This window comes from Podarcis melisellensis, assembly GCF_964234715.1.
Source record: "Podarcis melisellensis genome assembly, chromosome: 10".
NCBI classification, from domain to species: domain Eukaryota; kingdom Metazoa; phylum Chordata; class Lepidosauria; order Squamata; family Lacertidae; genus Podarcis; species Podarcis melisellensis.
The window spans coordinates 53,181,193-53,205,789 of NC_138542.1; the positions used below are offsets into that span (position 1 = coordinate 53,181,193).

General features: G+C 41.4%; 1 protein-coding gene and 2 long non-coding RNA genes across 7 annotated transcripts in view; 2 read left to right on the forward strand and 1 right to left on the reverse strand.

Annotated features, from left to right (window-relative positions):
- The window catches only part of TBXAS1 (thromboxane A synthase 1), a 210,218-nt gene that overhangs the window by 45,225 nt on the left and 140,396 nt on the right, over positions 1–24,597 (reverse strand). For all 4 annotated transcript variants that reach the window (XM_081928286.1, XM_081928283.1, XM_081928284.1 and 1 more), the window contains exons 9-10: positions 23,946–24,076; positions 8,390–8,707 (exon numbers count right to left, since the gene is read on the reverse strand). In XM_081928286.1, coding sequence (XP_081784412.1) covers positions 8,390–8,707; positions 23,946–24,076 — 449 coding nt within the window. The remainder of the gene's footprint in view (positions 1–8,389; positions 8,708–23,945; positions 24,077–24,597) is intronic.
- LOC309379364 overlaps positions 1–24,597 on the forward strand; it is a 401,215-nt gene that overhangs the window by 16,561 nt on the left and 360,057 nt on the right. The gene's annotated exons all lie outside the window — the stretch shown is intronic.
- Positions 19,730–23,297, forward strand: LOC309379357. Of its 2 annotated transcripts, none has more exons than XR_014172441.1 (3): positions 19,730–20,724; positions 21,558–21,661; positions 22,716–23,297. It is a non-coding gene; the product is annotated as an uncharacterized lncRNA (long non-coding RNA). The 2 variants fall into 2 exon arrangements; XR_014172442.1 differs by having other exon boundaries at positions 19,730–19,927.

Genomic DNA, 24,597 nt, shown 5'->3' on the forward strand with positions numbered 1-24,597 from the left:
TTAAGTACTTAATTCGTTCTGGAGGTCTGTTCTTAACCTGAAGCACCACTTTAGCTAATGGGGCCTCCTGCTGCTGCCGCGCCGCCAGAGCACGATTTCTGTTCTCATCCTGAAGCAAAGTTCTTAACCCAAGGTAATATTTCTGGGTTAGCGGAGTCTGTAACCTGAAGCGTATGTAACCCGAGGTACCACTGTATCTAGAACAGTGATGGAGGATCCTGTGGCCCTCCAGATACTGCTGGTCTACAACTTCCATCATCACTGGAGTTGGGGTTGGGCTGATGCGAGCTGAGTCCTACAACATCTAGAAGGCCACAGGTTTCCCAGGCCAGCTCTAGAAAATAAAGATGAGCCTAAGCTGAATCAGGCTCATCTAGCCCAGCATCCTGTTCTCACAGTGGCCAGCTGGGCGCCTGAGGGAAGCTTGCAAGCTAGACATTAGCACAGCAGCAGTCTCCCCATCTGCATTTTCCAGGAACTAGCATTCAGAAGCATGATGCTTCTGACAGTGGAGGTAGAACATCGCCATTGTGGTTAGTAGCCAGCTGAAAGCCTCGTCTTCCAAGAATTTATCTAAGCCTCTTTTAAAGCCATCCAAGTTGGTGACTGTCACTGTGTCTTGTGAGAGCAAGTTCTATAGTATGTGCTGTGTGAAGATCCAAATGTTGATCTGCACAGGCAAAGAACCCGTATAGAAAAGAAAGGTGATGTTGACTCTATTCACAATCTATTCACTTGGAACAGGGCTACTGGATATTGTAGAAAACACCAGAGGTTCCTCCTGATCATGCAGCTGTGTTTTCCACTCCCAATGAGGAGAAATAAAAACATGTGGAAAACAATGTTGCTTTGTAGAAGTCCAATTACCCCCATGATCAATTGCCTAATTATTCCAGCTCTACAGGTTTTTGTTTTTAACATTCTTTCCCCCCCTCCCTTTTCCACACAGCTACGATCTGCCAAAGAAGCAAGCTTGAGTTTGCTAATTAGAGACGAGAAACTATCGAGTCAAAAGAAGTACGTTTACCAAATCCATCTTATATAGTTATTCTCTCACATCAAGGAGGGGAAAACAAAATTAATCTTTTATTCAGCAGTCGCTCTTCTAAAAAAAGAAACGTTCTCCTTGGAACCCACCATAATGTTAACATATTTCAACACAGGCTTTTACATTGCTCTGGAGTAACCATAGGACTAAATCCCCACTGAGTTGGAATAACACCCTAAGATTAACTACACCATTTACTTAAATCAAGCTATTAGAAGCATGCCTCCTGCTTGCATACCATCTTTATCACACAGCAGATCATTTATACAGAAGGATCCAACTGAAAAAAATAACTTCGCTTCTATAGCAAATGGGTTGGGGTGGCTAACTTATGCCACCCCAGATGTTGGTTTCCAGATGCTATCAGCCCCAACCAGCATGGCCACTGGTCAGGATGATGGGAGCTGTGGTTCAGCAACATCTGGAGGGCCACAGATTAGCCACCCCCAGATTTACATATACATCATTCGCATCTAATGTCTCCTGCGCTTGACAAAGCATTGGGACAAGTCATCTAACTGAAGCACAAGGCAAAATGGCTGGTCTGAGTCGCAGGACAAAGCCAGAGACAGTACAGATGGGTCTGACAAGTGTGGAGGGAGGAGCAGGAAGTGGATTGAGCAGGACTATGGAATCAGGAGAAAGGTTATCAGATTCAAGGAAATGTACTGCTAATAGGCACATCAAGAACTTAGGCACTCCTCACTATCTGAGGGTGTGATGACCACAGGAAAATCCTATGCATGGTTTCATTTCCAACATTTTTTGTATAGTCACCAAGTTAACAGGTGGCTATGTATGAATATATCTTTAAATGACAAGTTTTGATGAAGTAGAACAAATATGGCTTCTGCAAGGGTAGGTGTTGCATTTAGAATCCTTTGAGGGTGTCAATAAGCATATGAATAGATATTATTATTATTATTTTATTTAAATCCCACACTTGCTCCCAAAGCAGCCTAGGGCAATTAAAAACTTTCTTAAACGTGTTAAAAACAGCCACATGTGTCAGCCAATGGTTTCAGGCTTGCCAAGGACAGTATCTTTCAGTCGTTAAATGCCTGTGTGAACAGGAATGTTTTTAAATTAATCCTGAAGGTCAATGAGAGAGACTGATGCACCTTACCAAGGAGGGCATACCACAAACAGGGAACCAAGACTGAGAAGGTCCTCTCACAGGTCCTGCCAACCTAGTGGCAGCAACACCACCAAGCCCTCATCTGCCTGAGATAGGATGATCCAGCAGACAGTGTGCACTTAGACTTTCAAACAGTTCCCTCACTAATGATTCATAAATAAACTTAGCAGCCCTGGGATCAGTAACCATCAAAAGAATGGGAAGCAGATAGTAGGAATAAGTGAACAGTTCTCACACTGAAGGGCTGTAAATAGTGGACTCTCCCAAGGATCAGTGTTGTTCCCCAGCAACTAGTAGTCAAGAGTATACTGTCTCGAATCCTGGAAGTAGTAGACAATTACCATGACTAGTAGTCTTTTCCTCCTTAAATCTGTATAAACGCCTCTTAGTCATTCATGTTAATAGGAGTCAACTCCTAGGGGACTGAGGTCCCTTCGGCCCTCCAATAAAATGTTTGAGGGGGCTGCTCCCCTAAGTTGATGGGCATTGCCATTCAAATGATGTGTGTATGCCACATCTTGTGATTATGTGGGGTGGGACTTACCTGACCCCCCCCAAATATTTTATTCAAGTTGGCACCTCTGTTATATTGATGCCCAACTCTAAACCTTGTGGGAGCAAATTCCATAGTTCGGCTATGTACTGTGTAACTAAATACTTCATTTTGTCCCTCCTAAAGTACTTTCTTTGGATGACCCCAGGTTCTAGTATTATGAAAACGAGAGAAAAACATATCCATCTATTTCCCCCCACAAAGCACATAATTTTATACAGTTCTATCATGGCGTATAAACGTTTCTTGCCTTTCTTCAAAAGTGAAACTCATGGGGGGTTTCCAACCTAACCCGTATGATAATTTTGATTTCCCTTCTCTGCACTTTTCACAGTTCTACAATAGCCTTTTTGATGTTGCACAACTAGAACTACACACAATATGCCAAGTGTGGTCACACCATAGATTTCTGTTAAGTCACAATAGGCGTTATATTACAGACTTGTAGAATGTCACAATGGGCATAATGGCATTGGCAGTTTTATTTTCAATCCCTTCTCTCATGGTTCATAATCCTTTTGGATTTGAGGTATCCACATGCAAATTACATCCTTCCCAAATAAAAAGAAACCCCCAACATTGAACCATAATTATTTTCTGTATGCAGCGTTTTAGATGGAACATGCATTACAAATGCTTCCTGCTGTTTTGTATTATTGGATGGATAAAACTATTAAGACACACACTCACAATTCAAGTATGTAAGCATCATCAGCCAGAGAGGATGGGGCACAGAAGAAAATGGAAAGAAAGAAAGAAATTCACTTCACTAAAGGTGAAGTTATGCTTTACATAACCATCAAATGTAAATGAGCTATCAAGCTTTCTGGCATCTGGTCATTCAGTTTTCTTTCTGCACAATTATGGACAAATAAATGGGATTGGTTGATTTCCATTAATGCTCCCCTAATTTATGTACATTCCTGGAGGTAAAATTCCATTCTGACCCAACACTCATAACAACTCAGATCATTTTTTAAGCTACAACAACATTAAATAGGAGTTTAATTCCATCACCGATCGCTCCTGGGGATTTAATATTTCTTAATAAATTAGACAAGCATTCTCAACTCATCAGCATTCAGATCTTAGAAGTAGAATGTGCATAATTTAGCAGTTGGTTTTTTAGGTTATAGAGTAACTTTCTTTTCTTTTCTTACTCTTGCATACTCTATCACACACATGAATGGAGGAATGTGTTATCATCCCTTAAAAAAAAAAAGAATGAGTCAACTCAAGAGAAGACACCTGTTTTTCTTAAGTCTCAAATGCCCACAAGTATGTTTGCCAGGAAAGGAGCTACTTGTAATGATTTTTTACTCCATCTTTTCCTGATACCTATAAGATGACATCTTAAAATAAGAGGAATTGATGGTAATACACAAAACAGACTGCACTGCCACAGCTGAAGAGCACTCGTCCTCCCCAAGGAACTGGATGATTAATGGGGCTGTGGTGGTGCAGGGGGGGGGAGCGGATTAGAGGGACTTTCTCTTACATGAAGAATAATATTCAAACTAAGCAGTCACCTTGTACAACATGCTCCTTGCTTTCCAGTGTTTATGCCAGTTTGTGTTGCGCAATCCTACTGAGTTCTATTGCCAGAGAATGATTGGTTCTTTAATGTTATACCATTTAAGTAAAAATGCTTGATTTTGTCTGGCAGATTATTTTGCTCACAAACTCATTTGGGTATCAACAATGTCACACTACATCTACATGACTTGGAAAGCTGAAGAACCATGACTACTACAAAAATCTGAAAACAGGGCATTAGTATTTATCATACTAAAATGGGTGACTCAAAAGTTGTTCTGTACCATCAGGAAAGTTTAAAATTTTAATTCATGTAGTCCAAGATTCCCTTGACAACGAAACATGTCTGAAAAAAAAGACATTTGCTCACTTCAAAAAGGCAAAGGTAAAGGTGAAGGTATCCCTGACCATTAGGTCCAGTCGTGGCCAACTCTGGGGTTGCAGCGCTCATCTTGCTTTATTGGCCAAGAGAGCCGGCGTACAGCTTCCGGGTCATGTGGCCAGCATGACTAAACCTCTTCTGGAGAACCAGAGCAGCGTACGGAAACGCTGTTTACCTTCCCACCAGAGCGGTACCTATTTATCTAGTTGCACTTTGACATCCTTTTGAACTGCTAGGTTGGCACTTCAAAAAGGAGGGAATACAATATCCCAGTTCATAAAATATATATTTTCCTAAACATCTGAGATAATTGTACTGATACTGAAGAAAACTAAGTACCATTGAAAACAGTGAGATATACTTCTGCAGAAATATGCATAGAATCAGTCTACTAATGTGTATTTAGCAATACTCTCCCTGTCTCAATTTCTTTGATAATGAGCATACATTTTTTTGAAAGCAGCATTACCAATTTTACAGGTGCCTCTTGTTTCCTAGCTCTGAGGAATGGGAGGGAATGTATTTAGATAGTACTGGAAAGAGAAAATACTACAGCAAATGTACAACTGTGCAAGGTGAAGAGAAGGTGATACTAGGAATATCTGTCAGTCAAAAACGATCTTTTGAGGCTTCTATTCATCTCAACAGACAGAATATACTTCCCTACTGCCGATAAGACTAGAGGGTTACTAGGGCTAGATATTTTTCTTCTCCTGTTCCAGCTGTCTTCACCTTGAAATGTAAACTTTCCAAGTGATGCAGACAAATATTTAAATGCTGCTATCCAGTGATCTCACTAGGAAAGGAGAGATCAGCATTTATTTATCCCGTAAAAGGATTGTTTTGTTTTTAAGTCACAGAACTTCTTACTGATACCAGCAGCTCTGAAGCGTACTTCCTCTGCACAAATAGAGAAATCAAAGTGCCTTAGTCTTTGTTTTGCTTTCTGACAGCATTGACAGCAAAATGATTTCCATTGGCAGTGCTTGTTTTCAGTATGTGCGTGTGGGCACATAGGATTCATGTGCAATAGCATCTTTCACCTGTGGAATTATTCTTCCAAAGTCTATTTACGCTGCAGTCTCTCTTGATAAATGCAAGCTTTCTCCGTCAGCATATTTGCTAGGCAAAGCTTAGCATCTGTAGTTGCCAGCTTCTGAGTGTAAAGTGCCTTGAGAGACTGCATGAAAGGCACCAAATACATGCAAATTGTTGTGGGTAGTTCCTTGACAGCAGTGTCTCTGCAACTATCACTTCCATTTTCTCTAATGCTCAGAGAAAGCAGCGTCTGGGGCTAAGGGGATTGATTCCATAAAAACAGTTTAAAATATAAAGTATTTGATTACGTGAGCAGATGCACCAAAATAAATCCTTCTGCCTCTCGCAAGTTGTCTGGAAACTCTGTAGATGGGAAAGAACTCTTCTTTAAGGCGTTTACTCTGAAAATCAACACCTGTGTTGTATTCAGGACTGGTGCCACCCTCAGGAAGAATAAGGCCACTGATGCTGGGCATATGGTGGGTGGCAGACCCTCCCTGTCATTCCTCATGAGCCACCCAGCCAATCCTTTCTCTGAGAGGACAGAGCTGGTTTGTGCACATTAAGATAGCTTGTGGCCCTCAGGTGTTGTGAAAGCTACCATTCTAGTACCAGGATGTCAAAGTAAGAGCCTGACACAGGGCAGAGAAAAGAGAGTCAGCAGCAATGTTGCCACCCATGCTCCTCAGCTGGGCTGCAGCGCACATGGAGGCAGCTTTCTTGTGGCCTATCCCAGGGGTGCAGGAGGCTCCCTCCCACCTGCCCCTGTGCGCAGGGGCATACGCTCTGCTGCTCCTGTTTTGCACTATCTTTGTGGGGGGTTTTTTTGGGGGGGGGGGTTGCCTGGACGTAACGTCTTCTTGAATACTGATAATGCTTCTTGCTTGCTTGGATGAAGGACAGAGAAGTGTGTGTGCATATGAAGAAGAAACTATAGACTATTGCATGGGTAGGCAAACTAAGACCCAGGGGCCGGATCTGGCCCAATCGCCTTCTAAATCCGGCCCGCGAACAGCCCCGGAATCAGCATATTTCTACACGAGTAGAATGTGCCCTTTTATTTAAAATGCATCTCTGGGTTATTTGTGGGGCATAGAAATTCGCTGTTGTTTTTTCTTCAAAATATAGTCCAGCCCTCCACAAGGTCTGAGGGACAGGGGACCAGCCCCCTGCTGAAAAGGTTTGCTGACTCCTGGACTACTGTATAAAGGTAAAATTCACATGTTTTCTCCTGGCCCTGCCCATCATTGGTATGTGGCCCCCTGAAGGCTGCCAGAAGAGAGTGTGGCCCTTGGGCTCAAAATGATTCCCCATCCCTACTCTAGACTGCACATTCTTGAAAGGCTTATAAAAGACTAGTAGACTAATTAATATGCCCAACTTACTGATATGTCTTGCAAGTACAACTGCTACATTTCCCGTGCATATTGTGTTGCACTTCATTCAAGTGCCATTTGTGTTTTGGTACTTTGATATTTTCAATAAGCAATGCTATTTGCTTAGAATCAGTAAACCTTTGCAAATCTGACCACTGTCTCCGATATCACTGATTTGCCGTTTTAATTATTCATGCCATATCCGAATCTTCAGAACCAAGGAGCTAATATTTATTACAAATAGATCCACACTGCAGTGGGAAAGATGTGAAGGAGAAAAGATGGGAGATTATAGGTGAAGGGGATGGACCAGAACAGGTCTAACAAGACACACTCAAAGCTGATGAGGAACACAACAGAAGTGGGAGGGTTCTGAGGGTTCCTTGGATATCACTGATTACATATTTACTCAAATTCCATTAAATGTAATACAGAATTCTATATTGAGATAATGGAGAAATTCCTATACAGCTACTGACAATCCACAGAGAAACAAGCATGGAGTACCAGATCCCTGCCTTAGTGATTGCCAGAACAACAGGAACATAGGAAGCTGACCGAGACTGAGAATATTAGTATATCCCTCTTGAGTTTAAGACAGGCGTCCTTCCCAGCTCTTCCCAGATCCAATGCAAGGTGGATGCTACAGTCTTCCCTAATGACAATGAATGCTACTACTTGTAAATATTTCTGGAACACACTCAAACAGGGTGGAAAGGGTGAAATGGCTGCTGAGTGATACTGATGACTTCGTAACTTATAAAATAGCACTATATGTGTTGACAGCTAAGAAGATCAGGAGAAAAGAACCAGATAAAATAGCGGTCAATTGCAAAGGTGATTCAGACATTTTAGCTGGCACATTCTACCTGAGAATCCCTTGCTATTATATCATATGCAACAAATAATTTTTAGGAGATGTGATTTATTGTATCTGCAGTGCCTGATGTTTTTATGTTTTTTATGGTTATTGTTGCCTTTCTTTTTGTTCCCATTGTGAATGATGCCATAGCCTTTGGCTAGTGCAATAATGTTTATGATGATGATGGTGATGATGAGTGGGGAGGTATGTAAAAAAAATATATGCAAAGAAATAGGAATATACCAGTAATGGTCTGATAGGTGGCTTTGAGCAGCGTTTGATTTTTGACGTGAATCTTTGCATTATATTAAATGTCACACTGCTGAGTAATTCCTGTTTTAGATAACCTGCTTCAGTTGACTCTGTCAAGTACATTCTGCTCTCTTTGGCTGAAGAGATCCCTACTCCCACCCCTTACATATGAAAGCAGAAAAATCAAGCAAGGGGCCTACTTACATGTTTTGAAAAGAATTCGTCCACCTCTTGTAACAGCTTTTCCTGGCACTCAGGATGGGTGGCCAACAGGTAAGTGGCAAAGGAGAGGGCGCTGTTGGTGGTTTCATAGCCAGCGATCAGGAATAAGGAAGCCTGGCCAGCTATTTCATCATCACTCAACATTTTTGGATTTTGCTTCTGAGGCCGGGCTTTGCTGGCAGATGTCTCATTTTCCTGAATGCAAACATCGGCTTGGCTGACCGTGTCAAAATGTTCCACGGTGATGTCATTAGCAGAGCTTCGGGCATCAAGCATCAGCTGGAGGAAATCCCTGCGTCTCTGCAAAATGCACAGTGAAAACATTAAGTCAGTGAACAAGCATGTGGACGTACATTCACGCTAATACAGCCATATGATATCTCTTTTCTCCAAGGGTTGAGCCTTGTTTTTGGCGTTGCCTAACAATTACTCATACTGTATTGTAAAGGCCGGATGGTGTGATTCTTTTCCTTTTAGCTTCTTTTTTAAAGTAGCCTGAAATTGGGAACAAAGGATGAGTTAGGAGAGGGGCTGCTCAATTCTTCTCCTTCCTTCTTCTTGTCCTACCGTCTTTCCCCGAAAGTAAGACATCCTCCCAAAATAAGACCTACTTCCAGTTTTGCCTCTCACTGTAATATAAGGCATCCCCCCGAAAATAAGACCTCCCCTGAACATAAGGCCTCCCCAGAATATAAGGCCCCCGAAGCTACTGTAAGGTGCCTGACTCCTCTGGACCATAGTGACGGGCGCCGCCACACAGCTCACTGATTGGCCGCAGCGCAGCCGGAGCTGTTCAGGCAGTGCGAGGTCTATTTAAATCAGAGAGCCCGCGCTGCCACCAGGACAACCTGCCGCCTGCTGCTCGCTCTGCCCCGACGGAGTCTGGCTGACTCACAGTTAGACAATAAATGTGTACCGTATTCTTCTTCATGGAAAAATAAGACATCCCCTGAAAATAAGACCTAGCGCATCTTTGGGAGCAAAAATTAATATAACACACTGTCTTATTTTTGGGAAAACAGGGTATCACATCACCCTCTCCCCAGTTCTTTCCCACCTGCTGGGACCTCAGATCTTTTCTCCCACAGGAAAAGAGAAAAGCAGCGAAGTGGGGTGGTTTTAAGAAGACACATGGAAGGAAGGGAAAGGATTAGGCAGCCCCTCTCCTCAGTGGCTCTCTACCCGATTTCAGTCTCCAGTGGCAACTGTTCATTGAAAAAAAAAAGGCAGGGGAAGGAATGATGTAACAGCCTGACATGTAGCTTGGTGTTCAATGGAGTCTTTGCTTTGCACTGATGACAGGGAACAATAAAGTGGGTGTTGCGGTAGATATTTTTTGGAAGAAGAGAATAGAGCTAGGGATGTCAGTAAATTCAGATTTTGTGTAACTGCATTTAAGAGCAATCACGATCACTGCCAAATAATCACTGCATCAGTTGATTTGGGGTAGCCACTTACAATCAAATTAATTACTTGAAAATCAAATTTAATCAATCAATTTTAAACAATTTATTCCAGTCGATCAACTTAACTTCATTTTTTTAAAAAACCAGTCCTGATCTGAATCGCAGTAAGTGCAAAGCAGATTAGAACATGAGGAGAAAAAGCACACTGAAGGGTGCAGAAGTAACCCTTTGTTAGCTCTTTTTGCTGTGAAGCCCTAGGGCCCACAGAACTACCAACATTCATCCCAAGTCTGGAATGGAAATCAATTCAGAAAATACTATCAGTATTCACCATTGTTGTTGTTGTTTGTTTGTTTGTTTGTTTCAGTCCACAAATGATACGTGGTGATCCCCCCACCATCCCAAATTTGTATTGTGTTTCCTTTGTGTTGAATTACCTTTGAACTAAAATGAATGTTGTGGAATAATAAATAATTATGGAACAGTGCTGCATATGACTAACACAGGTCAGAATGGAAATCAATGCCTTTTTATAGCCCTGGATAGAGCTGACTTAAGGGAACAGGAAATTATAATTTAAAAAGTGACTCCTGGTTTTTTGTTTTTGTTTTACTAGGTAGGCATATTACGCATTGTGCCAATTTTAGTGGATGGGACAGGACAAAAAAACGACACCCTTGTCTCATTACAGAGATTTTTAGCCTATGTGCAAGACAATCCTGGGCACATTCCTAATCTAACATTGCCTAAAATGTCGGCTATAATCCAAACAGCTTGGGTATTCCCCTTGGGTGCTTTTAAGATTCCTGTGCCATGTCACAAGCTACTTTTGACTGTCCTCTCAGTTTCAAAAGAGGTTTGCCATCTGGAATTTGGGGCAGGGGGCTGTCTAAACCCCACTTGGGCACATGGAACTAGTTCCACAGGTCCTTTGATCCAGGTCATTGCTTCAAATATGTCACATTCCGCCTATATCCTATGCTTACTGAGAATCTGTCACCTCATATTTTCACCACCAGAGTGTAAGCGCAACACACTATTGTGCTCTCATGCTGCAGAGTTCTGAAAGCATGAAGAATAAGCCCTTGAAAATAGTGACTTTTGGCAGGGGTCAAACACCACTCCATTAAAGCTGGTTTGGGCATGCTGTCTATTTTGCAATCCATTGTTAAATGCATTATGGCATTGCATTTATTTTCAGTTCCTCAAACACCAGCATAATCTGTCAGAGCAAAAAAAAAAGAGGGGGGTGCAGAAGTGGTTGCAGAGCTTGACTTTTGAGATGCTGCAGACTGGGAAGGAAGAGCAAGGCTGGAATGCTTTTCAAAAATAATTTAATCTGCTTTACTTTTTTTTTAAGATCAAGGGAGAGCTTTTAAATTATATTCTTGGAGCCATGATGGGAAATAAAATTGAGGGAGAGGAGCAGGCACAGGAAAAGGGCAAATGAGATAAGGGCACAAAAGGAATCATTCATTATATATGTCAAAGGACTTTTATCAGATCACTGACATGGGAATGGTGAGAAACAAAGAAGCAGAAATACTTAACATACTGTGCTTTGGCTTTTGCAGTCAGCTAAGTGCTATGACCCGGTAAGAAGAAAAGGACATCCAAAAAGTGTACTGAGGTTCAACAAACCAACTGTGGGCTTTAAATCTAAATTGTGGGGAATTAATTGGCTTGGCCATTCCCGAGCCCTGTAAAATCTTTCACCAAATGAACTACATTCTCTACAAGCGTCCTGTGTGGGTATTACATTGTGATGAAGTAAGCCAATGACATTTTACTGTATCCTTCACCGGCTGGAGAATGTTCTATCACTGTAGAAGCAATATTGAGTATTACGGTATATTTCTGCAGCTGTTTCTCTTTTTTAAAAAAAGAAAGAGAGGAGGTGATCAACTAATTAGATATTTTGCTTAATCTCCATTGCAGTGTTCAAAACCACTACAGGTGGGGTTGTGCGGCAACAACTGTAAATGGTTTAGTTCAGAAGATATCTCAACTTTGCATCTGCCTAGGAAGCCCCTTCCCTCCTCTCCTCTCACTGTGATTAAAAATGGGGAGCCTTTAATTTACCATAGTTCCCCATAACATCTGAACCAGTAAACTGTGGCTGAAGATCCTAGCTTGTTCTGAATTGGAAGCCATCGTTTCCTGGTTTGAACAAAATGGAAAATTATGTTAGTTGAAGACTTGTGGGTTTAATTGTGGTTTGCCAAAAGGGGGAGGGGATAGAAGGTGATGCATGCATAGACAGAAGGTTTGTTCATACCTTAGATTATAAAGGCAAGATATGATTGTCTGAATGAGCTGAATATCAAATAACTTTATAATCTGTTGACTAGAGGGCTCAGACTAGCTTCTTCTTCTTTGGTGATGACTCGCAGACGAGTAAGATTGTCTTCAATGAACACAAGCATAGGACTAGATAGGGTATATTTCCAATGCACACACCCCACACCCCCTGTCCTAGCAAATTGTCAAAAAGATTATGGTAGCCCAAGATGCAACTCAGAGAGGTTATTCCACAGCCTGGGAGCCACCACAGAGGAGGCTCTCTCATGTACCACTGTCCCTCAAACCACGGAAGGCGGTATCACTGCCAACAAGGCCTCAATTGCTGATCTTAGCAACCAGGCAGCTAAATGTGTGAGGAGGCACTTCAGATATTAGACTTGCATCACTTGGGCATTAAAATTTGAATTATACAAATTCATATTTATATAGCCCAGTACAGTGGTACCTCGGGTTAAGTACTTAATTTGTTCCGGAGGTCCGTTCTTAACCTGAAACTGTTCTTAACCTGAAGCACCATTTTAGCTAATGGGGCCTCCTGCTGCCGCCGCGCCACCAGAGCACAATTTCTGTTCTCATCCTGAAGCAAAGTTCTTAACCTGAAGCACTATTTCTGGGTTAGCGGAGTCTGTAACCTGAAGCGTCTGTAACCTGAAGCGTATGTAACCCGAGGTACCACTGTAATCATGTAAACTCATCCTTGCTAACTCAAAGACTGAAATGTCGAAAACATTTTGGCTTCGCTTAAGTCTAGGCTGTAAAGTGCATGTTGTTAGAATACCTTTCTAAGTCTAGAGACAGAGAACCACTTCTTTCAGAGAATTGAATGTGGATTGACAGAGGCATGATCGCTCACATATGAACTTTCATCTCACTATTCTCATTGTTAACCAGGTTCTTATAGTGCCTTAAAAGCATGCAAAACCAGTTTAAACAGAGGTGACAGTGGGGCAAAAGAAATGCACCATGGGAAACAATATCATGTTCTTTAAAACTATCATTTCTAGCCTTAGGGCACAATTCAGACAAAATTAAATGAAATCAATTGAATATAAGCACTCTAACTGGTGTGCTAATGTTCCATTGATTTCAATAGGGCTTAAGTGCACTTAGCTTTCTCTGAACCCTGCTTTTAATAGTTTGTTCAGAAGCTGTTTGAAGCCCTTGAAATAAATCCCTGAAGACTTGGGAAGTGTGTCAGTGGAAGGAAGGAAGACCTACATTTTTGTAGGGTAATTATGCGGGGGGGGGGGGGAATACTTCCTGGTTTAATTCTCATGAGCAATGCTTCAAGTTTTAAAACCTTCCAAAAGTTCAAACAACAGGAGAGGACAGCACAGAACAGGGAGCGATATTAAGACCAGTCTTCTTAAATGAAAAGGATGATAATGATCAGGCTATAACCAGGGGTCAGCAAACTTTTTCAGCAGGGGGCCGGTCCACTGTCCCTCAAACCTTGTGGGGGGTCAGACTATATTTGGGGAGGATGAACGAATTCCTATGCCCCACAAATAACCCAGAGATGCATTTTAAATAAAAGCATACATTCTACTCATGTAAAAACACACTTGATTCCCGGACCATCTGCGGGCCGGATTTAGAAGGCGATTGGGCCGGATCCGGCCCTCGGGCCTTAGTTTGCCTACCCATGGCCCAAACCAACCACAGACCCCTGCTGTGTTCAGACACCCACATTACACAATCTCAGAGTTAGCACATCATCTGTAAACTCATAAATGACCATATTCTGTGACTGTAAAAGAAGGAAAGGAAAGAGAAGAAGCACTATTACATGTGAGGTGGCTAAAATAGATGTTTCTTTCTTTTTCAGCACTGGGAGACATTTTACAATGAAGTCTGAGTAATAATGAAATATTGGCGTGAGAGGAATGAAGATGGATTATTGACAGGTGTAAAAACCTACAAAAACCAATTCAATAAGTATATCAAGCAATCAGATTCAACTGTCTCTCAGGCTCAAAAGGTTGCATTAGGATGAAACGGATAACTCCTCACATAAGGCATTTTGAGTACTTTGAAGAAAAGGTGGGATGCAAATGAGACAGGCAGGCAGGCAGGGAGACATCATATCTGGCACCTGGCTCGGCCTTCCCAAATGTTTCCCTCATTGCAAACAGACACCTGCACTTCATACTCTGCTCAGCTTTGCTTAGCTGCAGAATAATTGAGTTGCAGGAAAATGCTACACCAGCAGCAAACTGAAAGACGCATCAGCAAGATGGACACTTGCTTTATATTATATATTCTTTTTCCATTTTTTTAAAAAAGTATTTTTATTTTTTGCACAACAAAGCATCTATCAGAAAACCAAATGGTGATGCTGTCAGAGTAGCTGTGTGAAAGACTCCTTGCCTGAAGAAGTTTTGCAAAAGGATAGAAGCCTGACTTTGTGGATGCTGTAGGTAAGAGACTCTTCTAGTCTGTCCAAGACAGACGCCTTCCATTATAGGTTGTGACACGGGTGCTGTGAGCCATGCCTTTTCCAGTTCGTTAAGCCTTCTTAAACACTGCCTGGTCATTCAGGGAAGCAATTTTGCATGGAAGTAGCAAGCTTTGTGTCACACATTGGAAGAATGAATACAAGCCATACAGTGCAAGACATATTCAACTACATTAATAATCCTTCTTTAAATCCTCATTTCTAAGCTTCACAACCATCCAATATAGTGTACGAATATGAAACCTGAGCACGTAATGCAACCCAATTCTTCTCCTCAAGGTCAAACATATTGAGTGTCAGTCTCAATTTCTTTCCTGAAACTGAATTCTGATATCTATCTTTAATTGAAAGTACTGAACACACTTTTAACAAATGAATCCCCAACTTCCAGGCCCTAGTGTCCATTTTTGGTACAGTATCAGCTGAAGCATTCAGAAAAATGACTGAGAAATATATGATTAATGAGACATCACTGCTGGGACTATACTGAAAATGTATCTGTGGCAGGTCACAATGATTAAATTATTCAGGATAAAGGGTTCCTTTTTTGTTGTTGCTTGAAGCAACAAACCAGGACAAAGAACAATCACTGAATTCAACAAAGGTTAAGTGTCTTGCTTATTTCTTAGTGGTTTCAATGCAATTTAAGCATTCACAGATGTGACTATAATTTATGCGGTTAGATTCTATTTTATTCTTTTGCTTTGGTCAAGGGAAAGTCAGGTCCAAATCCTGGTTCAATTGTGAGGTGAGGCTCACTCGATAAGTCACTATCACTATCCCCTCAGCCTAATCCATTTCACTGTAAAGACATAGTTGTGCACTGAGCATCTTAGCAGAAGGGCTGGGGTTATAAATATAAAATATAAATTTAAAAATATTTAAAAATCAGAAGGATATATACAAACAGTGCTTGAAGTGGGGAATGGCAGGGGGACAAACCAGAATAGGAAATCAGGATCTGATCCAAAGACTGCACATATGTTTTCACAGAAGGCAGAGAAAACAGTGCTCACTTCATAACCAAAATATCTACACGCACTCTTGTTCTCATGTACATCTGCATGCACCCTAATTCTGTCTTTCAAGCATTTAATCTTCCTCTCTGCCTCTTTCAAGTACAGACACTGAAAGCTTCTACTGTGCTTGAACTGACAGACTCTAGAATTGCACATAACTTAGGTTGAGGGCAGCATTTTCTCAGCTCTGGAATTTACTCCCTAGACTTCAAGTTTATTAAACTCCAGGCCATGTTTCAGTATCTTGTGTTAGCTCAAGCTCTTTCTGAAATGCTTGTTTGGGGATTTGGCTTGGCGTTCAAGTTGCTTTGTTTTCTAACATCAACAGCTGGCTGATGTTTGGTGGTGGTGAGTATATACTGAAAACAGGATGAGGCTCCAATGATAGCTTACTTATTTAATAAACAAACAAACAAACAAACAAACAAATTACTATATTATATGCAATGGGACGTGGGTGGTGCTCTGGGTTAAACCACAGAGCCTAGGGCTTGCTGATCAGAAGGTCGGCGGTTCGAATCCCTGCGACAGGGTGAGCTCCCATTGCTTGGTCCCTGCTCCTGCCAACCTAGCAGTTCGAAAGCACATCAAAGTGCAAGTAGATAAATAGGTACCGCTCCAGTGGGAAGGTAAACTGCATTTCAATGCGCTGCCCTGGTTTGCCAGAAGCAGCTTAGTCATGCTGGCCACATGACCCGGAAGCTGTACGCCGGCTCCCTCGGCCAGTAAAGTGAGATGAGTGCCGCAACCACAGAGTCATCCGCGACTAGACCTCATGGTCAGGGGTCCCTTTACCTTTTTATATTATTTGCAGTATTTTGATGCAGAAAACCGAGCAGGCTCATTTGTTAAATCAAAGGAATCTTATGGCACCTATTATCTCATCAGCTGCATTGTGGTGGGGGGATACACTGGAGTGGAGGACATTAGACGAAGGTGCATAGGCATGCACCAAAAACCTTTAAAATACAGAAGAATTGATGCTTTTGAATTCTGGTGCTGGAGGAGACTCTTGAGAGTCCCATGACATGCAAGAAGATCAAACCTATCCATTCTGAAGGAAATCAGCCCTGAGTGCTCACTGGAAGGACAAATCCTGATTGAGGGCACAAGGAGAAGGCGACGAGAGAGGACAAGATAGTTGGAAAGTGTTCTCTAAGCTACTAACATGAGTTTGAACAAACTGTGATAGGCAGTGGAAGACAGGAGTGCCTGGCATGCTCTGGTCCATGGGGTCATGAAGAGTCGGACACAACTAAACAAGAACAATGTATGCATGGAGAAACATGGATTCTTTAGATCAGGCATGTCCAAAGTCCGTTTCAGGGGCCTAATCCGGCCCACTGATCGGTTTAATGTGGCCCCTGTGGCAGTTTATTTCCTGGGGTAAAACTCTAAAAAACCCTCAACAACTTCAATTCTAAAAGATTTTGGTTGGCTCTTAGGTCAGCCCCCACAGCCCTTCACTTCATCAAATCTGGCCCTCTTTGAAAAAAGTTTGGACACCGCTGCTTTAGATGGTATGACTACTCCTAAAAACCCCCACCCTGGACCAATTGGCCAGTGATAGTGACTGATAATTTGCTACTACAATGGCACCTTGGTTCTCAAACACTTTGGTATACTCAAACGTCTTGGTTCCCATACACCAAAACCCCGAAAGTAAGTGTTCCTGTTTTCGAATATTTTTCAGAAGCTGAATGTCTGATGCGGCTGTTGGCTATTGTTTCTGCACCAATCAAAAGCTGCACCTTGGTTTTTGAACATTTTGGAAGTCAAACAGACTGCCATAACAGATTAAGTTGGGCTTTTGTTTTTGCTATTTATTTTGTGTTTTTGTTTTTGAGGCTTTGTCGGTTCATTTGTTTTTGTGACTGTGTGGAACCCAGTTCAGCTACTGATTGATTGACTGATTGTGTGACTGCAGAAATGGATAAAAGCCCCCCATCCAAACAGTGAATATCAGTACAGGTAATTAAAAAAAATTAATTTTGATTTTTATCATCTACAATTCTGTCTTATTTATTTTATAGTACAGTACATTGATTATTGCTTTCATTTTATGGATCAATGGTCTTGTTAGATAATAAAATTCATGTTAAATTGCTATTTTAGGGGTTGTTTTTAAAAGTCTAGAACAGATTAATCCGTTTTGCATTACTTTCTATGGGAAAGCGCACCTTGGTTTTTGAATGCTTTGGTTTTGGAACAGACTTCCGGAACGAATTAAGTTTGAGAACCAAGGTACCACTGTACACCTTTTATTGGGAAAATGATTTAGTGGCTTGTGGCAGAGCAGCTACAGACATTCTTGGATTAACTGATGATCAAGTTGCACCTCTGTCGGAATTCAGACCTGGGTCTCGGTTACCTAGACGAATAACCTTTTTCACAAGAGTGACAAGAAGAGTGAGTCTTCTCCTCTGTCTCTCTGTGACTTTTGATAACTACTTCTGATACTCTGAAGTAGTTTCATTGTTAACACAGCTTGTAATCCGTTGTATTTTATAGTCTTATCTTATTTAACTGTGCACTGCTTGGTGTTTTCATAACTTTTTGTTGCAAAACTCTTAAATAAATCTGCAAATAAATAAACAAGAAACCCCCACAACCTCTAAACCAAGGAGATTAGTAACTGCACAACCTTTAGAAGACATCCCTGTATAGGGAGGTTTTTTTAAAAAAATGTTTAATGTTTTTTATTATTTTATATGTGTTGGAAACTGCCCAGAGTGACTGGGGGAACCCAATTAGATGGGCATGGAATAAATAATGAAATTATTATTATTATTATTATTATTATTATTATTATTATTATTAAATAGGACATCCCTGTTTTCATTGGAGAATGTTGGAGGGGATGTTGCATTGGAAGGAAAAGTTGAACTTGTGGAGAAGGACTGAGCAGTCTCCAAAACCTGGGCTGGAAACTGACACAAAACAGCACAACAGGGCTTTCGAAAGAAGCTCACAAACACTGCACTATTCATTAAGATATTAATAAAGGTTTGCAGCACAAAACCAATTACTCACATTTCTATTTTAATTAAAATCACAGAACATTCTCTGGACTCTGTCTCTTTAATAGACTTGTGGAGGTTGGCTTTTAATTGACACATTTTTCATTCAGGTGACACACTTTCCAAGGGAGCATATTGGGAGGAAAAATAAGAGGATACATAAATTATTAGTCTTTTAAATCCAGTTATAACGGGGGGGGGGGGGACACAGCTTCCCTGTCTGGATTTTAAAAGTAGCTGAAATATTTAGGATTGCAGCCCAAGCACATGCCTTTAAATGAGGAGTGCCTGAGGAATTTGACTTCTGTGAAGTCCAATGTGAAAGGACTTGATCCACGGCTCTAAAGTGCAGACAGGAATGAAATTATCCTTCAGACTGCAATTCTCCAAATTTTGCAATAGTTTTTGCCTCAAAATATAGCAAAATGTGTTTTGAAATGCCTATTTAGGACAGGAGTGGGAATCCATTTTCAGCCCACAGGCTATATTACCTGGCTGTTGGTGAGCAGGTCCAGAGGCAAAGATGGGCAGAGCAACTATATAAATTTTACTTTTGTGCAGTAGGCTAGTGGTTTCACCCATTCACACACCTCTTTCTATCCTCTAACCAAACAAGCAAAGAGGCATATGTCTGAGAAGCCCAATGCCCAGGCTGAGAAGCAGAAGCACCGAGAGTGTGTGTGGCGTGAGGAGAATTATGGGAGCCAGATAGAGGCGGCACTCGGCCCTCAGGTTCCTCACCCCTCTTTTCAGTCAAAACATGTTTAGAATTTCATATACTGAGCTATATATTTTTGTGCTGCTTTTTTTCCAATGGCAGATTACTGTGGGAACAAGATGGGGGCGGGGGAGAACTTATGAAGACTGAAACCTCTCCATTCCTCCCTTATACAGTGGTACCTCAGGTTAAGTACTTAATTCGTTCCGGAGGTCCGTTCTTAACCTGAAACTGTTCTTAACCTGAAGCACCACTTTAGCTAATGGGGCCTCCCACCGTCACTGCCGTGCGATTTCTGTTCTCATCCTGAAGCAAAGTTCTTAACCCGAGGTACTATTTCTGGGTTCGCGGAGTCTGTAACCTGAAGCGTCTGTAATCCGAGGTACCACTGTATACTTTTTACTACAGCATGAGGCAAGGCAGCTGCCATTTTGCCTCACGTACCTGAACAGGTCGCATCATCCACGCTGTTTCCCTGCCTGTTGTAAAAAGGAAGACTAAACGTGTGCCACACCATAGGGCAGGAGAGGAGATGCATAAACAAGGGTCAAAGAAATGCCACTTCATAAGTCCCAAGCCCAAAGTGTAGTTAAGTGTAAGACACATTCCATTATGTGATTTGTAGGTGTCTTGCTTCCTGCAAAAGCTTATGTTACAATAAGCTGCTGAAATTCAGAGGGGGCCTTAGCAGTTTTTTGAGCTCATCTTAAGTCTTCTTCCTCTGATGGAGAGTCACAGCAAAAGAGCCAATTAATCCAAGTTCTGGCCTGTGTGATTCTGCAAAGCAAGAAGATTCATACCTCCATTTTAGCCCCCTTAAAAAAAAAACCAACCCCACTCAGATGGAAATGACATTGCGGTCAATTTTCCTCGAGGGCTGATTCAAGAACAATGAATTATTAATCCACATGACAGTTTTCATGATAGGAAGCAGCGGAAAAAACTGAAGAGGAATTGTGTGTTTTAGAAATTCCCTGTTTGGGCAGGTTTACGTTTAGTTGTAGCTTTTATGAAACTCATTTAAAATTTATTACAACCCACATCTGACAATCCTTTTTATTTATCTGCCTTCAGGATTAACCAAACGTGTAAAAAAACCACACACACAAAAACACCCACCTTTAAAATGAAGCCCAAAGTGCTTTGTACTATTATTGTTGTTGTTGTGGAATACCATTTCTGCTTGAATTATTTTCTTTTTTTTAAATCACTGGACAATCTTATGGCAATGGGTAGATAAGGATTCTTATAAAGAAATAAATCAGGGTGCAACACATCTGAACACAAAGTGGAAGACTACGTATTAAAACAGCCACCCACTCATCTAAACAATCAGTAAGAATGCATGTAGAATTTCGCTTTGTTCAAGGTGAAACTCAACAGTGTACTGAGGTAAACAAAAACAACAGAAATACAAAGCATTTATCTTGAACCCTACTTATCAGCTCAAAAGCCATCTGCATTAGTGCAAAGAGCTTTGAAACACAAAAAGGAGGCTCTCCATGTTGCCAGTCTCCTTGTACAATTCTGATGAGGTACATAGGGCATTTCTGAAGCATGGACCTAAAACATCCCAGTAAGAGAAGACATCTATAGTTTTGGCGGTGTCAGGAAGTTACCTACATTTAAATGGTGGCAGAAAGACCATATGCAATTGAGAGCAAATGGAATGGGATAAGAGCAAATGACATCACAGAGCTCAATCTAAATTACAAAACTATCAACAGTTGAAAAAAATAAATATTTTAGTGTGATGGCACCTACATTTTGCATCTCACTGTCTACTGTTGTATTCCTTTTGGTTCCTGCCTCAAACATTTTTGTTTAGGCAAGCCTAGCCAGATACATATATGTTAACATGTTTTAATCTCTTTTTCTACTGTTAATTTTTTTTTTTTTTTTTGACAATTTTGATATTTCTTGTAAACTACTTAGAGGCTTACTAAAATTAAGCAGTACATAGATTTTGTTAACTAATTAAATATTTCTAAAACTTCCCATAATTATTTTTACCTTCCCACTATACAATTATTTTCTAGCATACAAGGAAGGCCTTTATTTAATATAAATATTTAAAATAAACATCATTTCCCCCATTTAAGCTATTTGACTTTTTTTTTACCTGCAGCAACTTCACCACTGATCCAAATTTAGTTCTTTCCATGCTTTCACAATATTTACTATATTTGCACAAGATTATATTTAGTATGTGCTCAGTTTGTAAGATTTGGAATTTGGAAACTTGCATCAGATCATGAAAGGGCAGCAGTAAGAACGGAAGTGAATCAATTAAGCTTGTTTCTATGAAGCCTGCATTGGAATCTGATGGGTAATCGGAGCACTTACAAATTTAGTTAGCAGATTTGAAGGGCCCTTGTTTTCTTTTATTTGCTAATTTACGAAACAGGAAATACAATGTGGTTTACAAGGATATTTTCACAAGTGCTATTATAATCAGAGGCTAAGACCTTATTCACACTTTTGCCAAGAAAGCACGGGTCCTAGAGGTTTTCTGCTAGAAGGCACAGGTCTGAGCAGTTTTTCATTTGCCCCACAGTTTTATCCAGGAAAACCCACTGTTTACCACTGAATCAGAAGAAACATCAATCCTCAGAAAAACCAACTACAGTGGATGCTCGGGTTGCGAATGTGATCCATGTGGGATGCATGTTCGCAACCCACAGTGTTCACAACCCGCAGTGGCGCGTCTGTGCACGTGCAGGTTGCGATTTGGTGGTTCTGCACATGTGCGACCCCCGAAACCCGGAAGTAACCCGTTCTGGTACTTGGCAGGTCCGTAACCTGAAAAAACACGACCTGAAGCGTCTGTAACTCGAGGTATGGCTGTAATGTTTGTTGCAATTCAGTGATAAACAGTGGGTTTTCCAGAAGGAAAGCAGTGGGAAATTATCTCACAATGGAAAAATAAAACCTAGAACTGGCCAACCAAAAATTTGTTGTCACAAGGGCCTCCTCCTCCAGGAGGAAGGGTGCTGGCCTTGAGCTTGTGCTAAGTCTCAAAACACAGCATGAGGTTACTGGGAAATCTGTTCCTCTTTCCAGCTCTAAGCTTGGACCAGGGGTGGGGTGGGAGTGGGGAGTAGCAGAAACAAGCTCAGAGCTGGAGGTGCAAACCTAATGGGCACTGCCAACCCCCGAGTGCCCCTTGGGCACAGAGGCAAACCCACAGCCCTGTCTCATGTCTCCATTTGCAAGCTGAGGAGTGGATGCAGTCCTGTAGATTTGATTTGGTGTGTAGCTTCAGCCTTAGACTCTTTTCACTTTCCAGAGCTTGGCTTCCCTCTCAACATAGCAAGGAGAGCAAGACTACTGAGCCCTTAATATGCACAAATGGTGTTGTATGTATTTATGGTTCATTTCAGCTGGGGATGGAGATGAAGGAGATTAAGCTAAAGGCTTCATGGAAGAAATGAGGTTTGAGCTGTGGCCTGAAGGATGTGACGCCATGCATAAGTTCAGGGAGGGTGTTCCAGCACCAAAGGTATGATGAAGGATGAAAGTGACGAAAGGGAAAGAGATACCTATAATAAGGGAGCACACAGAGAGAAGAGGCAAAAGAAAGAAAGAGAAAGAGAGCCCAAAAAAAAAATACAAATGTTTTTTTAAAAACCCAGACTGGAAGAAATGTCATGCTTTTAAATGGATAAAATTACTGGGTTGGAAATTTTTGCAAGTTCTAAGTGCAATTTTCAATACTAGCTTTAATAAGAACATATGAGTCACCATAAAAGTGAACTTTCTGTACCCTTTTCACAGCTCCAGTTGCAATGTACATCAAGAAGTGCAAAAACATGTAGAAGTCAAGAGCAAAATAATTTTTGAACACATTAAAGCAGACAGAGTTTGCAATTTGGACTGAGGCCTTTGCTGCGTTTGATATCATCTCTACAGTTAGCAGAGACACTATAATTCTGAAGTATGCTGGATGCTGGGAGTGGAAAATTAGGCAATTAGGCTTATGGGCTTTCTAGAGTAGGCATGTCCAAATCCCAAGAGACTGCAATCTACTCCCAGTATTAAAAAAAAACTGGCAGTGATCTACCCATTGTCATTGGTTGGTTGAGCTTTTTGGGGGAGGAATGCCCAGAGTTGGTGAGCTTTTTTTAGGAAAATCACAGTCAACCGGTTGAACATGTCTATCCTTTAAAAAAAAGCTAAGTCCAGTCACGGACGACTCTGGGGTTGCAGCGCCCATCTCGCTTTACTAGACGAGATAGCCTACATTTGTCCGCAGACAGTTTTTCCAGGTCATGTGGCCAGCATGACTAAGCCGCTTCTGGAGAAACCAGAGCAGCGCACGGAAACAGCGTTTACCTTCCCATCTATTTATCTACATGCACTTTGACGGGCTTTCGAACTGCTAGGTTGGCAGGAGCTGGGACTGAGCAACGGGAGCTCACCCCGTCGCAGGGATTCGAACCGCCAACCTTCCGATCAGCAAGCCCTAGCCTCTGTGGTTTAGACCACAGCACCACCTGCGTCCCATGTCTATCCTAGAGGCAACAAATTAATCACTGTAGGAAGCAGTGGACTAAATGCACACAATTTGGTTGGGTCATGCATGGCTCTTCCTACCATAAAAGAAGTCTTACCTCATTTGGGTCTTGCTGGTCTCTCAAAGCAATCATATTCTTAATGGCATTGATAAAAAATCCATTCACCTCATCTCGTTTCTTATTTGGCAAAATCTGAAGCAGGGGGACCATTACGAACGGAAATGCAACTTTAAGAGAGTTTCAAAAACAAACAAACCATCATTAGCTATTAATGCAAATATCCACAACCCCTAAGTATATGGATTTCCTTTCCTTTCAGAGTTTTTAAAATAAAAAATACTACTGCTTTCTTATGTTGTCATTGCTGACTAGAGGGTCGCATATACTTTCTCAGATTACTCCGATTACTGAGATGAACACATGGTTGTAGGACGCATCTCATACATTTCCCTAATTTACAATATTGGAGCCGGGCAATGGGAGTTGAAGTCCAAAATCATTTGGAGGGCGATAGGTTGGGGAAGGCTGTTCTACAGAGAAATAGGATTCAATGTGTGTTCAGGGTTATGCAACATTGCAATGTATGCCATAGAACACTTAATGCATTATGAGGCCTTTAAAAACACACACACACTTTACAAACCAACCTGCAAGGTAAGACAGCTCTGAGAATGTGACTGGAAGGTTACATTAATTCAATTTCCATCATCCCTTTTCATTATGGAAAGCAGGGTGCCTCATTTAATGC